The following is a 15136-nucleotide window of genomic DNA, read 5'->3' as shown; positions in this document are numbered from 1 at the left end:
CAGCACTCCTACATCCTGTCCCAGTCTATTTCCATATCTTTGCTCATCCTCCTTTTCCCACATCTCCTCATGATTAACTCCTGCCATCCCTGGGGGCTCTCCCTCGAAATGCCAGCTCTTTGATGAGGCCTTCCTTAATCTTTTCTGCTATAAGTTATTTCCCTTCCTTTCTCCTTTGAACTCCCACAACTCTACTACACCATTCATCTCTCTTGAAGGCAAGAACCCCAGTTGACTCCAACAACGCACACAGGGCTTTCTTTACCTAACACAAGTTTGATGAATCAATGAATTGTCTGCTAAAGTCTTTCCTTGTCCTTTTCACATCTACACTGTCAGATGTGGGACTAAAGTCAGACCCATTACTAACAAGCTATGTGACCTTGGGAAATCAACCTCAGGAAAAACTCAGCTTCCTCATCACCAAAATGGGAATACATATAGCCCACGGAGTTTTATGAGTTCAAACAAGACAATCCTTGTCTAAGAGGACCTGTCTAGTACACAGAAGGTCCAGTTAGTACAGGGTCCCTCCCATTTCTCTTCTCACCCTTAAACTGAATCTGAGAGGTCCCCACATTACACACGGAGAATGGTGTGAGTCAGAGAGCACCCATGTGCCTCTGTGAGATGACTGCGTAGTTTCCAGCAGCAAAGGTAGGGATCTTTGCTACCAACTCATCCTACCAAGGCACTATAAAGAGGAACAAGAGAATTCCAAGAAAATATTTTTAACTGTTAAATATCACAGTTAAACTTATCAAAAATCACAGGGGGAAATTATTGCAATTGAAAAAGCTTATCTGAGAAGCCTTCATCAAGGGAGTAAACGTTAAGTGAGTCAAATGTTACTCAAAGGAAAAAAGGAACAAAGGAAAGGAACAAAGGAAACTCCTTGTAAATATTGGAAGAGAACGGAGTCTGCTACTTTCTAGAGCTCTAGACAACCCAGTAAGACTATTTGAGACTACTTCTGCATCTCAGATATGAAAGATGATAGGACCTAGTGGACACGGCATTGAACTAGGTGGGTCTAATTCTGGCTCAGATGCATACTAACTGTAGTACTTGGCACATGTCACACATCTACTCTTGAGCCTTAATAGTCTCATCTATAAAATGGTATGGATAGAACAGAAAACCTCTTAATAGGAAGATCTCTTTGTTAATAAGTTTTCTGTTCAATGACCTTACTAAGTGATATGTTAGGTAGCCAACCATCTTTGACAGTTATCTTGGGACATACTTAGCATTGTAGATGAGAGTAAATAGGTATACTCTTAAGCCTCCTTCCAATCCTATGTCTCTTGAGACAGTATCACAGCTTGGAAATTAAGACGAAATACTTGAATCAGATCGACATGAATTCAGATCCTGGCTCTGCTATTTACTATATGACCTAGTGAGTTTTTCACCTCTCTAAAGCCTCCTTGTCCACATCTATAAATTAGCATGATGATATATAAGAATCTTGTGAGCATTAAACCAGATTATATGCTCTAAGTTTTTTAGTATATAATAAACTCTCAATAAATGTTGGCTGCCATTATTAATGCTATTGAACCCTAAAATAACTTCCTTTTGCCAGGCTTGACCAATTTTAATTATATGCAGTAACTCAAATAAAGACCATAAAACATAGTCTTAGAAAATCAAAATGGATTAGCAAGACATAGCAACGAGGTGCAACTTGTGGTTCTAAATGTTTCCTGAACCAGAATTTTACATTTTTCCTTTTTGCTAAAGAATACTACTGGATTAGCTATCAAATCTGAATAAGAATTACAAACCAAATAATACATAGGAATCTATTTCTGTTTGACAACTGCACTGCAGTTATTTAAACAAATATCCTTGTGGTTTGGGGATAAACAATGCACTATTTAGAAGTAAAGGAGAATTCAATGATTGCAACTTACTTTCAAGTGGTTCTGGAAAAAATGCACACACATTTTATATTGTCTGCATGTACGTGTGTGTGTGTATATACACAACTATTGGCTAAGGTATTTATAACTTTTAATTTTAACCCACTCTTTATTTTCCTGTTCAAATTACTTACTAGTTCTCTTCTGTAAAGTAATATCTCTACTAGGAATTAATTGTCCTACAGACCCACCTGCCCCCAAAAAAACAAGTACTCAGAGACCTAATTTTCACTTTAGCATTGTGAAGAGTTCCAAAGTCAAAGTACATTTTGAAACAGAACTAGCCTAGTCTTATAGTATGCATTAAACAATAACTGTACAAGTGCCAAAGCTGGCAACAGTTTCCACTGCTGTTGCAACATCTAAGCTCAAAGTAACATTCATGGATTTCTCAGTGGGAGCCTATGGAAAAGTAGTTGGAAATTCCTTCTGCTGTTTCTAATTAAATCAATTTCACAACTCCACATTTCAGCCATTCCCTAAATGGCTACCAATGCCCTGACAGGTCTTAAGGACAGCCAAAATACTACGACAGTAACATGTAGTATGGGGGCTTCCCTGGTGGCTCAGTAGTAAAGAATCCATCTGTTAATGCAGGAGACCCAAGAGACCCAGGTTCGAAAGATCCGCTGGAGTAGGAAATGGCAACCGGCTTCAGTATTCTTGCCTGAAAAACTACATGGACAGGGGAGCCTGGTGGGCTACAGTCTATGGGGTCGCAAAGAGTCCAATATGATGGAGTGACTGAGCACACAGCATCACATCAGACACCAACTTTGTGGATGCTAAATTAACATTTTCCAAAAATTCTGCCTTTCCTTTCATATCACTAACGGAAATCTACATGGGCCTATTCTAACTCCCATCTCCAAGCTAAACAACCTCTCCCCCAAATACTTCAAAAAGACAGCAATGTTTAATAGGATTAGTGAAATTTACATTATTCATGTCAATGTAGCACTTCATGCTACATTTTACATAAACAATTCCCACTTCCCTTTATAATTCTACTGTGAAGAGTCCCATTTCAAAGAGTAGGAAATTGAGATATGGAAATCAATAGACTGTCTCAAGACTATACATTTTATGTATTGAATTTAGGGTCAGATCCTATGTTTTTGGATTCCCAGAGAAAGGGGGTGGGGGGGGGAAATCAGTGAATGGCATCCAGTCATTCAGGGAAAAAAAATCCTAGTCGCTTCCCTATCACTTACCCTCATACCCAATTCAGCTCCTTCAGGATAAAGTCTAAACTCCTTCGCTTAAAAAGTCCCTTGGGGATCTGGCCTCATCTCCTCACATTTCTCTACCTTTCAATATTTCACATTTTTTTATTTCAGTTGCAATAACTATCGTCTTGTGTCCTAACACTTCTGAAATGTCTACCTTGGTGCCTTTGCACACGCTGTAAAGTTCTTTCTAGAGCATCCTTACGACTCATCCTCACCAAGCTAGTTCTCATGTGTCCTTGAAGACTCAGCTGAAGCTATCCTGGAAAGCCTTTCCCTAATCCTCCAGTCTCAATAAACAGGTTGCTTCAGGCTTCCGCTGGCCCTGCACACACTTGGACAATCTTCACCACGCCACGCCAAGTGTTTGCACCACCTCTTCCTCCGGACCCTTGTTGTCCAAACGAACTTTCTGCAGCGATGGAAACTCTACATCTGCACAGACCATCACAAGATTCACTAGCCACAGGTGGTTACTGAGCACTTGAAAGATGGCTGGCTCCGCTAAAAAACTGAGCATTTATTTTAGTTTTAATTATTGTAAGTCTAGATTTAAATAACCATCTGTGGCTAGTGGCTATGGTACTGGACAGCACAGCTCTAGACAAACTGTCGACTCCAAGGACAAAGACCACACTTAACTTGTTGTCTTGGTGTCCCTGACACCCACCATAGGACCTATCACAGAGCAGGATTTCGTGTTTGTCGCAAGAACAAGTGAATGCGTAAACATCTATAAGCACTTCTTAAGTTGGAAACTGATTCCACCCAATACTCCCAGCATTCTGGATTATCATATAAAATTCAGCCAAACCAGTCACATCATGTAAAGCACACCTCATTAACTATTGTGGAAAAAAAAAAAAAAGCCCTCAGTAAATCACTCATTTCTGTTCCGGGTACTTCAGCTTCACAATCACTCTTAAATGACTTCCAGATGACTTTTGGACAAAGGGTGATGCTGTTTCTGAAATATTACAATACTCCTGGCAGCATCATTTTGGAATGTCAAACTCAGCTACGGTGTTTTGTAAAGAAAAAACACGGGCTTTTTACCCTGATTCTATTAACATGGAAAAGAAATTCCCTCAAATGCCTGTAAGTACTCCCAGCATATGAAAGACTATTCTGAAGGACTCTTTAAAATTAATCATCAGCGCTCCTGACCAAATTCATTTCTGATATCCCATATAGTATTTGGAGGAGCTGTACGGACTTCACGGGATGGGCTTCCTCGCTGCCATAAGCAGAATGTGAAGCGAACAAAACCTCGCTAACAAAGGGCTGGCAGTCAAATCCAATTTGGTTCCAATTAAAACTCTCAGTTGACAGAATTTGTGAGCTTGATATATGCTTGGTCATTTGAGATTTTTACGAAATCCAAGATGCGAACTTTACAAAGCAGAGATTAGCCAGGGTGGACTCCACATCCAGGCGCTCACCACCAATCCCTCCAAGGGGACTGGCTGACAGTCACAGGCATTGGCGACATGGTGCACACACATGGTTTCCCAGAACAAGCAGGGCGTCTCCATTTCTCACCCAGCGCGTCTCATATCGCTGGGGCTGATCCAACAGCTGAACCCGTGCTCATGAATGGCCTTTCACTGTGTGATTACTTCTGTAAAGGGAGACTAATCCTAAAGGCTGAAACTATATGTGAAATGAAAAGAAATGGGTGGGGCATCCTTGGGCTTGACTGGGAGGGTGGGCATTGGGGGGCTTCAAATACACAGCTCACTGCTTTTTCATTCACTGTAAATGTCTAATTAAAAACGAAGAGCTATTTCTTACAAAAGAATTAATTTCACTCAAGGAAAAAAAAAAAAAAACAAACAGGCAAAAATAAAGTACAACATACATTGAAACCTTGTAACCCATGACAGCAATTGGTATACAAGCTGTTGCTCCCCGCCTCCCCCCACCTTAAGCACTTTTAAAATGATGAAATAAATACCAGCCAGCATTTACATAACACTCACTCTGCTTCATGCACTGTCCTAAGTATTTAACATCTATTTTAATTCGTTCTGTCTTATCTGCACCTTATAGACATAGAAACTGAACAGAGGGAGGTTAAATAACTTGACCCAGTTCACAAGCTTGGAAGTGGCAAAGAATCTCTGTCCAACTTTTGCTGTGGGAACATTACGTTCAATTAAGTAGTGTGGGAAGAAAAGCTTCTCCTTAACTTCACTAAATCCTTAACTGCTGTTTCAACAGTGTCAGAAACTGGGAGCACAACCTGCTTGTCTTATTTTCGATTCCTAGTCCCCACGTGTAGGGAGGGGTCAACCTAAGATAGGAGAGACAGTCCCTGACTTGGATCTAAAACTCAACAGCTGGCTGTAGGGCACAATCTGTAATATGAATTTAGATTCCTTCAGGGCTACAGCGCTTTGATGTTCTTACCATCAAACTGTCACCTTCTTGCCTCTACATATTACATAATCCATTAGCTTAGCTGTTTTTAAAGCCCTCCATTGAACTGAAGTCAACTATGACTTTATTTTATTTTTCTGAATTCTTAAAAACTATTGATCGTTGCCAATTCCTATAAAATCTAAAAGTGCTTATTTTGATGATGAACTTTAAATAAGTATGGAGAGAAAAACAAAATGGAGGTTACAGGTGGAAAGAACTTCTCCCCCATGTAAGCTGTTAAATTGGAAATACGAGATGACACTGCCAAATTCAGACACAGGCTTAACGTTAAAGGTGTTCTCAGAGACCCGAAGGAGGCTCCATGTCTTTGCCCCACTCCCAAAGACCACCTGCCCATGTCCAAGGAGACAAGTTTTCTGCTGGCTCACGCTGAGGTCATCTGCTGCACCAAGACCCTGAAATGCTGTGGATTATTCTTTACGGTTCTGTTGCCCACACAGCAACTCCTGTGGCAATCATGGTAATTACATAGCAGCCTTGTTATCTTGGGATAGCGCTGTAATTAACCTGTGTCACTGCCTCATTCGTGGTCATAACAATTGCAGCAAAAAAGTCCCATGGAAGTAGCATTTTTCATCCTGACTTTCAAAAATAACTTCAGTGATCACACTTCTTAAAAACTCAAGTCTTTTTCTCCCAAAACACATGGTTTCCACTATACTGAGGCCACTGAATCCAGTTCTCTGAGTGTCCCCTGAGAAACAGCAGACAATCTCTGTTGTGAGAATTTCCAAAGAGAAAAGGAGAAATACTCAAATAAAAAACAGTTCTCAAAAGGATACTTACAACTCCTCTAGGAAAGGGAAGTTCTTAAATGCATCTTCTGGTAACTGAGTAATGTTATTCATGCTGATATCCCTGGAAAACATAAAGTTAAGAAGATGGTTAACTATGTGATATTAGACTTAAAGCACTTAATTCAACAGAAAGACAATTAGGTGATAAAATTTTGTAAAGAAGCAAGAAAAATGAGCGTAGAAGACAGACATAGGAATAGTCATAATTTAGCCTCAGAATGCAGTGTTAAGAAAACAGGAAAGTTCAATGTTTTATTAAAAAGTATACCCCATCATTTATGCTATATCCAGATCCTGGGTTTTTGCCCTTTAAGTATTCTTGGAAAAAAATGTCTCCAACTACCTACAATGAGTGAGCTGGTGTGACCTTTCAGGGCTCGCGTATTCAAAGTACTCTGTACCTGACAAAAATAAACAAATGAATACCCAGAACTTGATAAAAGAGATCTACAGGTACGGGTGGCTTCTTAAGCCACTGTCAGGGATAATAAAACAGGTCCTAACTGTACCCCAGTCATATTTTCTGCAAAACCTATAAAAGTCCTCCAGGTAATAGTTGTAAGTAGATTTCATTTTTAGCCTATGAATAGATGTAGGCTGCAAACAAGTGTGTACATGACAGGTATGTGGTCCACTTCCAGTTTTTCCTTAAAGAGACAGCAGCAAGGAGCGTACCCACTCGACAATATAAGTCAACAATTAACTAGTTCAAACAGCTGGAAAAAAACCTTTATTAACTATTTTCTTCTTCTCTGACAGCTGCCTTTTGGACTGGCTTTCTCCTTCCACACTCTGCTTAATCTGGACGGTGAGATACCCCGGTGAAGGCAGCCTCACCAGGGACAGTCCCTGCAGGCTCTGGGTTGCCCGCCTCACCCAGGCGCCCCTGCCTCTCTTGTGGTTGTTGCTGCTGCTCTGTCGCTAAGTTAAGTCTGACTCTTTTGCAACCTCACGTACTGTAGCTTGCCAGGCTCCTCTGTCCATGGGATTCTCCAGGCGGAAATACTGGAGTGGGTTGCCATTTCCTCCTCCAGGGGATCTTCCTGACCCAGGGATCAATGCTGCATCTCCCGCATTAGCAGGTGGATTCTTCACCACTGAGCCACCAAGGAAGCCTGCCCCTGCCTTTTTATCTGCTGTTAAATTCTGAGGTTCAGCCCACAGGTCTCTCCTTTCTATAAAGCACCATAAAAATTCACACATGTGACTTTCCCATGACTGGATCAGACAAATGGGTCTAAGAAGGTGGACGAGAAATCAAGCACACAGAAACCAGCTGACAATAATACCACTTTCTTTTCCTTACTCTGATCAGGTAAAATTTTCCTTCAAAGGACACTGAGAATCAATGTAGGTCAGTCCCTTCTCCCCACCTTTCCTCTCACTAACAGTTAAAAGTGGAATTTGCTTTCCTTCTTACTAGGCTTTCTCAAGGCATGTTTGGGAAACGTGTTGGCTTGGGAATAAAAATAACAATGCAGGAGCAAAAACAGCAGTAGCAGTTGACATGTTGCGAATACCGATCAGAGGATAAGACTGCACGTAGATCTCATTCTATGAAGGGGGAAACTGAGGCTTCCTGGGGCAAAAGAACCTCCCTGAGGCCACCAGCAAGTGGTGTAACAGGACACGTGAGTTCGAGTCCAAGATCTTAACTCCAAACTTCAAGTCTTCTAAAACATCATTTGGATCCTGCTACTTCACTCCAGTGGTAGTCAGTACATAAAGCAAATCCTGAGTCCAACCAAGGTTAGAAAGAGGGGGGGACACTGCCCCCAAGACCTTGGCAAGATAATCAGGGGATCTCAGGAAGGGCGCTTCTGCTTGAAAATAATAATAATAATAAAACTATAAATAGCTTTAGCTATTGAAGAAACAAAATTCTGAAAATTCTCTGGAGATGAATCCTCTGACCAAAGGGATTCACATGCATTCCAAAGTTGTCTATCATTAAAAACAACTCAAATTCTACTAAAGATAGTTTATAAGAAAACAAAATTAATACACTTTTCTAGGAATTATTATTTTTAAATACAGGCCCTGATACTAATTTAGTTAACTATTATTATCCCTGGGGAAGGGGAGGGGGAACCTTTCATTTCTCATAAACACTGGACCAACATCCTAGAAACAGCACCCCAACAGGGATCAGAAGGAATACTGTTTAATCCTGGGCCTTGCTTTGCTTATCTGTAAAATGGTGGGGGCGGGGAGCTACACTGATGCACCCCAGGATGCACTGGGTGCATCCTGCCCTGACATATACTTCTGTGATTCATTTTTTGGGTAGTGTTCATGGAGGGGCTCACCCTCCCTGATGAAAATACAGGAGGTTCACCTGATAGAAAAGGCAGCTTTCTGGAAACTGACCATAAGGCAACGTTTAAAGACTCCTGGTTTGTCATTAGAAAACAACTGAACCACTTCCACTGGAAACACAGTTCAGTTCAGTCGCTCAGTCGTGTCCGACTCTGCGACCCCATGAATCGCAGCACACCAGGTCTCCCTGTCCATCCCCAACTCCCGGAGTTTACTCAAACTCATGTCTGTTGAGTCGGTGATGCCATCCAACCCTCTCATCCTCTGTCACATTTACCTTTAACCAAAACACATTTACCTTTAACCAATAAAATCATTCTTAAGAATACAACAAAACTTTTATTAATCACACGGAAAAGCAAAATAATAAGTAAGCAGTGATTCTGCAAAATATCACAATTTTGGTGTTCTTTAGTCATTCCAAAAAGGGAAAAGGAGGACAACCGTAATTCATTTCTTTCCGGAAGGAGGTACTCCACACCATTTCCTCTAAATTTGCATGTGCATGTGCTCAGCCGTGTCTGACTCTTTGTGACACGTGGACTGCAGTCCACCAGGCTCCTCTGTCCATAGGTTTTCCTAGGCAAGAATACTGGACAAGGTTGCCATTTCCTCCTCCAGAGGATCTTCCCGAACAAGGGATCAAACCCATGTCTCCTGCAGTGGCAGGTGGATTCTCCTACCATTGAGCCACCTGGGAAGCCCTTCCTCTAAGTTTGGGACACCTGAATTCAGGTGAGCATCACAGCAACAGAAAAACTGACTAATTGCCTCAGCAGAAAAAGACACATAATTATAAAAGAATTTACACCACACTCTTCCCTGAATTCCAATTTTGTAAAATGCATACACCTATATAACTCTCTCATTCACCCCCCCCCCCGCAAAGTAACAAGACATAACAGGTAGTTTTGCTGTGAGCTATAAATGCAATTAGTGGGACTCCATATTTACAAACTAATATGTGTTAAACACACATGGTGAGGTTTTTTTTTTTCTCCCAAAGCTTCAGAGTCAGAAGCAACACTTGTTTCCAAACTGATCTGAATTTCATATACTATCTTTTTAGGTGTGTTCCTTCATATTTTCTGGGCCTCACTTACAAAGCATTTGCAAGTAAGGAGGAGAAAAAGAAAAGAAAGGTGGGGGGGGGGGGGCCCTGCAAGATGTAATCTCCAGAGAAGCTCTGGAAACATGTGGTTACAGAGTATAAGGTGGGTGGGTACTCATTTAAAATAATGAGGGCTAATGGTGATAAACAACCTACAGACAGCCTCAAGAGTAGATTTCAGACTTGACATCACCAACACCAACAAGAGAGCTCAAGGCTTCAGATGCTGGGGGTGATGACTTAACTGTAACAATTTACAAATGGAAGCTCTAAGCCAATAATTACAAATATATTGGGCTCATGGGCCTATAAATTACTAAAGTACATAAGTAAAAGAAAATGGTACAGAAAATTTTTAGCTAGAAGATAACACCCCTAGGTCAGTGCTTTGACATTCATAATGAGCAACACAATCGTGCCAGGAACATCTGTAGTTAAACCCGGAGATTTGCAATCCTGGGTTCCTATGAAGAAAATAAGTATAAGGTAGAAAACAAAATAATCTTATGAGGTCAGAGACCACCAACTCAAAGGCCTCCAAAGAGTGATTTCAAGAGAACAAATGGCCTTACTTGGAGCCAACCCGGCATAGATGGAAGGACGCAGGCCTCGAAGATTAAGGCTTTCCTATGGATTCACCAGCATTAGCTGTGTGATCTTGGGCAAGCTGGTCATCTTTTCTGAGCCCTGGCTTCTTCATTTAGATAAAGGAGGCAGTAGTAACTAAAGCCTATAGCATCCTATGAAGACCAGAAAATGTCAAGTCACGTTGCTGTTTTTTAGCCAGTAAGTCGTGTCCGACCCCATGGACTGTAGCCCATGAGGCTCCTCTGTCTATGGGACTTCCCAGGCAAGAAAACTGCAGTGGGTAGCCATATCCTGCTCAGGGTATCTTCCTAACCCAGGGATCGAACCTGCATCTCCTGCATTGGCAGGCGGATTCTTTACCACTGAGCCACCAGGGAAGCCCCGCGTCAAGTCACATATAAAAAGCTAAATAAGTAACAGGTGTTATGTCATCACTGTCCATGTTTTACTGCTCCTGGAAGCTATGTGAATCCACTGGACCGAGAGCCAGTAGCCGAGCACCTCTTTGCCTTTGGTGGTCTTCTTTTCCAGAAAAGAAACCACTTTTACACAATGGAAATACTAAATGGTGCAGAAGGTCTAGAACCTGGAGTTGTTCCTAACTACAAAACTGGATTCTAAACTCCAGAATTCCAAGAGTCAAAGATGTTGAGATAGAAGAGCTCTTTGAGATCAAAGAACTGTTTCAAAAAAAGTAAATTGTTGAGGCTTGGCTGTTGACAGAGAAGGAAGGGAGACAGGGATAGGAGGAGGTAGGAAATTACCTTCTCATGGGAAAATTGTTAGAAGTACAGGAAAGATAAGAGCCATTTTTAAATGGCTTTGTGCCAGGAGGACTTTGCACCATAAGCGATGAAGCAGGGGACAGAACCCAGAACTTTTACATAATGGGGGGAAATGCCTGTATGCATGTTTTCTATACATACTGGTTCCATAACAGATTTCTTTATAATTTTGGCCTATCAAGGTATACTAACTGAGACAGGGCACATGCATATCACAACCAATGTAATACTCCCCAATTTTTACAACAGGGATCAAAACTGCAAAAGCACATCACCCCACTAGGAAAATATAGGTGAAACCTCCAACACCAGCAGCCACCGACTTCAAAATTAACACTGAAAGGGTGCAATTGTTTAATTGAAACTGCTAAATCTCCCCAGTGGTTAAACTATCTTTTTTCCGCTCATAAAATTCACTAATGCTAAAGCATCTACTGAGTAGAGAGGAACATCATGTTTCAACAAGGTGCCTCTTAAAATCCCTGTAAAATGCTCCCGAAGCGAGCCCAACCTGTTTGCTGATGGCCCAGAGTGTACCACCGCGGACTTCGCCACCGCAAGCTTGCAGGTCTGGGCCTTCTGCCATGGGGTTATTTAATTTTAAATATACTGTGATTGACCCAATGTTATCTAACTTCGAATAAACCCTCCTATTTGTGTTAGATAAAACTGCACTTTTGCTGCCACGGTGTTAGTAATAACGCAAATATTACCCGGCCATATGAGAAGTCGATAAATCATGTTTAATAAATTACAAACAGCTTCTACAAAACACATCATTCTCTAATATGTTCTCCAGAAAATGGTGGTGATGTCCTGAAACTCAGCAGACATATGCTGATAATGATAAAGAACTAATACTATTCCAATGACTTTTCAAGGGTTTTATCATCCACCAAAAAGTTTCAGGCCCACAGATGTCCACTGTTTCAACAAAACCAAAAAATGAAAACTAAACTTAAATGTCCCTGGTGGGACACACTGGAGGGGAAGGTCACTCTCACAGAGAAGCAATGTAGACACTCACACACCACCAAGGTTCTAGACAAGCCATATGAAGAGTTTAATTTCCTTTTTTCCCCCCTCAGGGTTTGTTTATCTATTCGGTTGTACCAGGCCTTAGTTGCAGCATGTGGGATCTAGTTCCCTGACCAGGGATTGAACCCAGGTCCCACGCATCGGGAGCTCAGTCATAGCCATTGAACCACCAGGGAAATCCCAAGTTTAATTTCTTTTCTGACGGGATTCTGAACCTTTGGGCAAGTGATCTCTTTCACTCACCACTTTTATAACAACAAAGTAACCTATATTCGCTGTTTTTAAAGCACTGAAATACAGAGAAAACCATCAAGAATATCAATACCCAGGAAATCCTATTTTATGGGATACTTTACAGGTTCTTTTTCTATGGATGGTATATATTTTCACCAATATGAAATGCTATCATTCTAAACATGTGTATCTCTTGACACTTATGATTCTTCACTTACAAAATGGAAAAAAAATTCTCTGAAAATATCTTTTAAGGAAAGCCTATTTAATATATATCTCGATGCTAATTTTGGCAGGCCATACATCTTGAGAGGGATCCCCTTTGCACCTGGAAATCACTGTGCCAAAAAGAAAAGAGATAAGTCTCTTTTCCAGAGACAAGGAGATACACTGTCACCTATTTAACAAACAAGTACAAAGCACCCATATAAGGGCAAGGCACTGTGCTGGGATCGTGAAGTTTTTATATCAAAAGATAGGTTCACAGTTCTCTTACTTTCTTTTAATTAAAATTCATCAGTCTGCTCTATTCTTACCTGGCTATTACTGCTGAAGACATTGTTGCAACGTGCAATTAAATTTAACCTTTCTAAAATGCATTCTTGCATTTTGGAAACAATAAGAACAGCTACATATGTGTAAAGATACTGCTCTCTAATTACACTGCAGAAATGAGGCCAAAATGGGATGGGAGCCATTTTAGTCAGAGTTTGCTCTGAGATATTTTTTGACCTTATGTGTTTTCTCACTGCTAGATGACATGATGGACACCCTTCTGATGCCGTGTAAAATGTTTCCACTCCCATTTTGGGCAGCAGGATAAATTGGCTCCATATTATCTGGCATCTTCCCTGGTGTTTCAAGCACAAAGGCTCAGTGCTTCCCAGCAGAAAGAATCAAAATGTGATTTCTAGAGTCTTGCAATCCTTAAGAGGTGAATTGCTAAAATAACTATGTGAAACTGTCAGTTGCTCAGATGTGTCTGACTCTTTGTGATCCCCGTGGACTATAGCCCATAGCTGCTTTGTCCATGAAATTCTCCAGGCAAGAATACTGGAGTGGGTTGCCATTCTCTTCTCCAGGGGATCTTCCCAACCCACGGATTGAACCCGGGTCTTCTCCATTACAGGCAGATTCTTTACTGTCTGAGACACGAGGGCAGCCCACAACCCTAACTGACACAAAAATAGATGTTAATTATCACCAAGAGGAGTTACCATCTTGTAAAGTCATTGTCTATATAAGGTACTTGAATATCCTAGTATACAGTCTTCAAATCTTAAAAAAAATAATAAAAATACAGTAAAAAGTTTTGACTATAGGAGATGTAGAGAAAAATGCTGAATTCATCTTATAATCATCTGCTTCCATGGATGAAAACACCTTTTAGCATTTTTAAAGACTTTCAAAGCTCTATTGCCACTGTTAAGAAAATCAAAAAAATACAAAACAAAGTGGAAGACAACATTTGCAAAACACATCTGGGATAAAGGATTGTATTTATAACCTGGAAAGAACTCTCAAAAGTCAACAAAAAATCTGATTTTTCAGTAGGCAAAAGGTCTGAATAGGTACTTCACCTATTACACAATGACAAAAGATTACACAAATGGCAAAAAGCATATAAAAAGATGTTCAACATTAGTCATTAGCGAAATGCAAATTAAATCATAAAAAGATAGCACTCAGCTATCTGAATGGCTAAAATGCAAAATGATGGACCCGGAAGCCTGGCATGCTGCAGTCTATGGGGTTGCAAAGAGTAGGACATGAGTGAGCAACTGAACTGAACTGAACTGAGAATGCAAAAAAATAAAAAATAAACTGACAGTAACAAGTGCTGGCAAGGATATAGACAAACTGGAACTCTCACACACTGTTAGTGGCACAACCACTCTGGAAAACAGTATGGCAGTTTCTTATAAAATTAAACATACACTTATGACCATGAACAAGGTATAAATGGATGGGAGAGGAGAAAGGTTGATGACGAAGGGAAATGCAAGAACTTTTTTGTCCCAATGGAAATGGTCTATATCTTTTTTGCATGGTGTGGATACATGGTTGTATACATTTATCACAACTCTTGGAACGGTACACTAAAAAGTAAAAGCACATACTTTACTGTATGTAAATTAAACCTCAAGGCCTGTGTTGGCCTTCACAAAGAAGTATATGTATATGATATTATCTTCACGTTTCTCCCACAGGATAAAGAATTCATCCTGAGGCTAGAGGTCCTCTTTTCCAACCCTGCCCCAAAACCAAACAACATGATGCACAGCACTGGTTAGGCTTGACAGTCAGGAAACCTATGGGATTTTTGTTTTTGATTTGCCTTTCTGGTGTGGTTTTGGTTGTTTTTCCAGCCTCTGCTATCTACCTGGAAGGCACTGGACCAAGTCTCTTCATTCTTTCTTTATTGAGCACCTGTTAGGATTGACTGACTGTGTGCTGGGTCCCAGATAGATAAAGACAGGTAAGATTACCCTAAGGGTGCTCTGCAATAACAAAGCAACAAATAAATACCATGATCTGTGTGGTACAGCAAGGGAAGATGGTCAGCCTAACTGGAGCCAGAGAGAGGCTTCCAGACGCAGGGCAGCGGTACTGAGGTAGAAAGGGCAGATATTCCTTTATAGACAGATGCTATTTCAATCTG

The 15136-nt window shown here is 40.8% G+C and overlaps 1 protein-coding gene across 1 annotated transcript in view; it reads right to left on the bottom strand.

The window, feature by feature from the left end:
• LGR4 (leucine rich repeat containing G protein-coupled receptor 4) overlaps positions 1-15136 on the bottom strand; it is a 100640-nt gene that overhangs the window by 39297 nt on the left and 46207 nt on the right. The window contains exon 2 of the mRNA XM_065943966.1: positions 6389-6460. Within this exon, the coding sequence (XP_065800038.1) occupies positions 6389-6460 (72 nt within the window). The remainder of the gene's footprint in view (positions 1-6388; positions 6461-15136) is intronic.

This window comes from Muntiacus reevesi, chromosome 9 (genome assembly GCF_963930625.1).
Source record: "Muntiacus reevesi chromosome 9, mMunRee1.1, whole genome shotgun sequence".
Classification (NCBI taxonomy): domain Eukaryota; kingdom Metazoa; phylum Chordata; class Mammalia; order Artiodactyla; family Cervidae; genus Muntiacus; species Muntiacus reevesi.
This window is presented reverse-complemented; position numbering and strand designations above follow the sequence as displayed.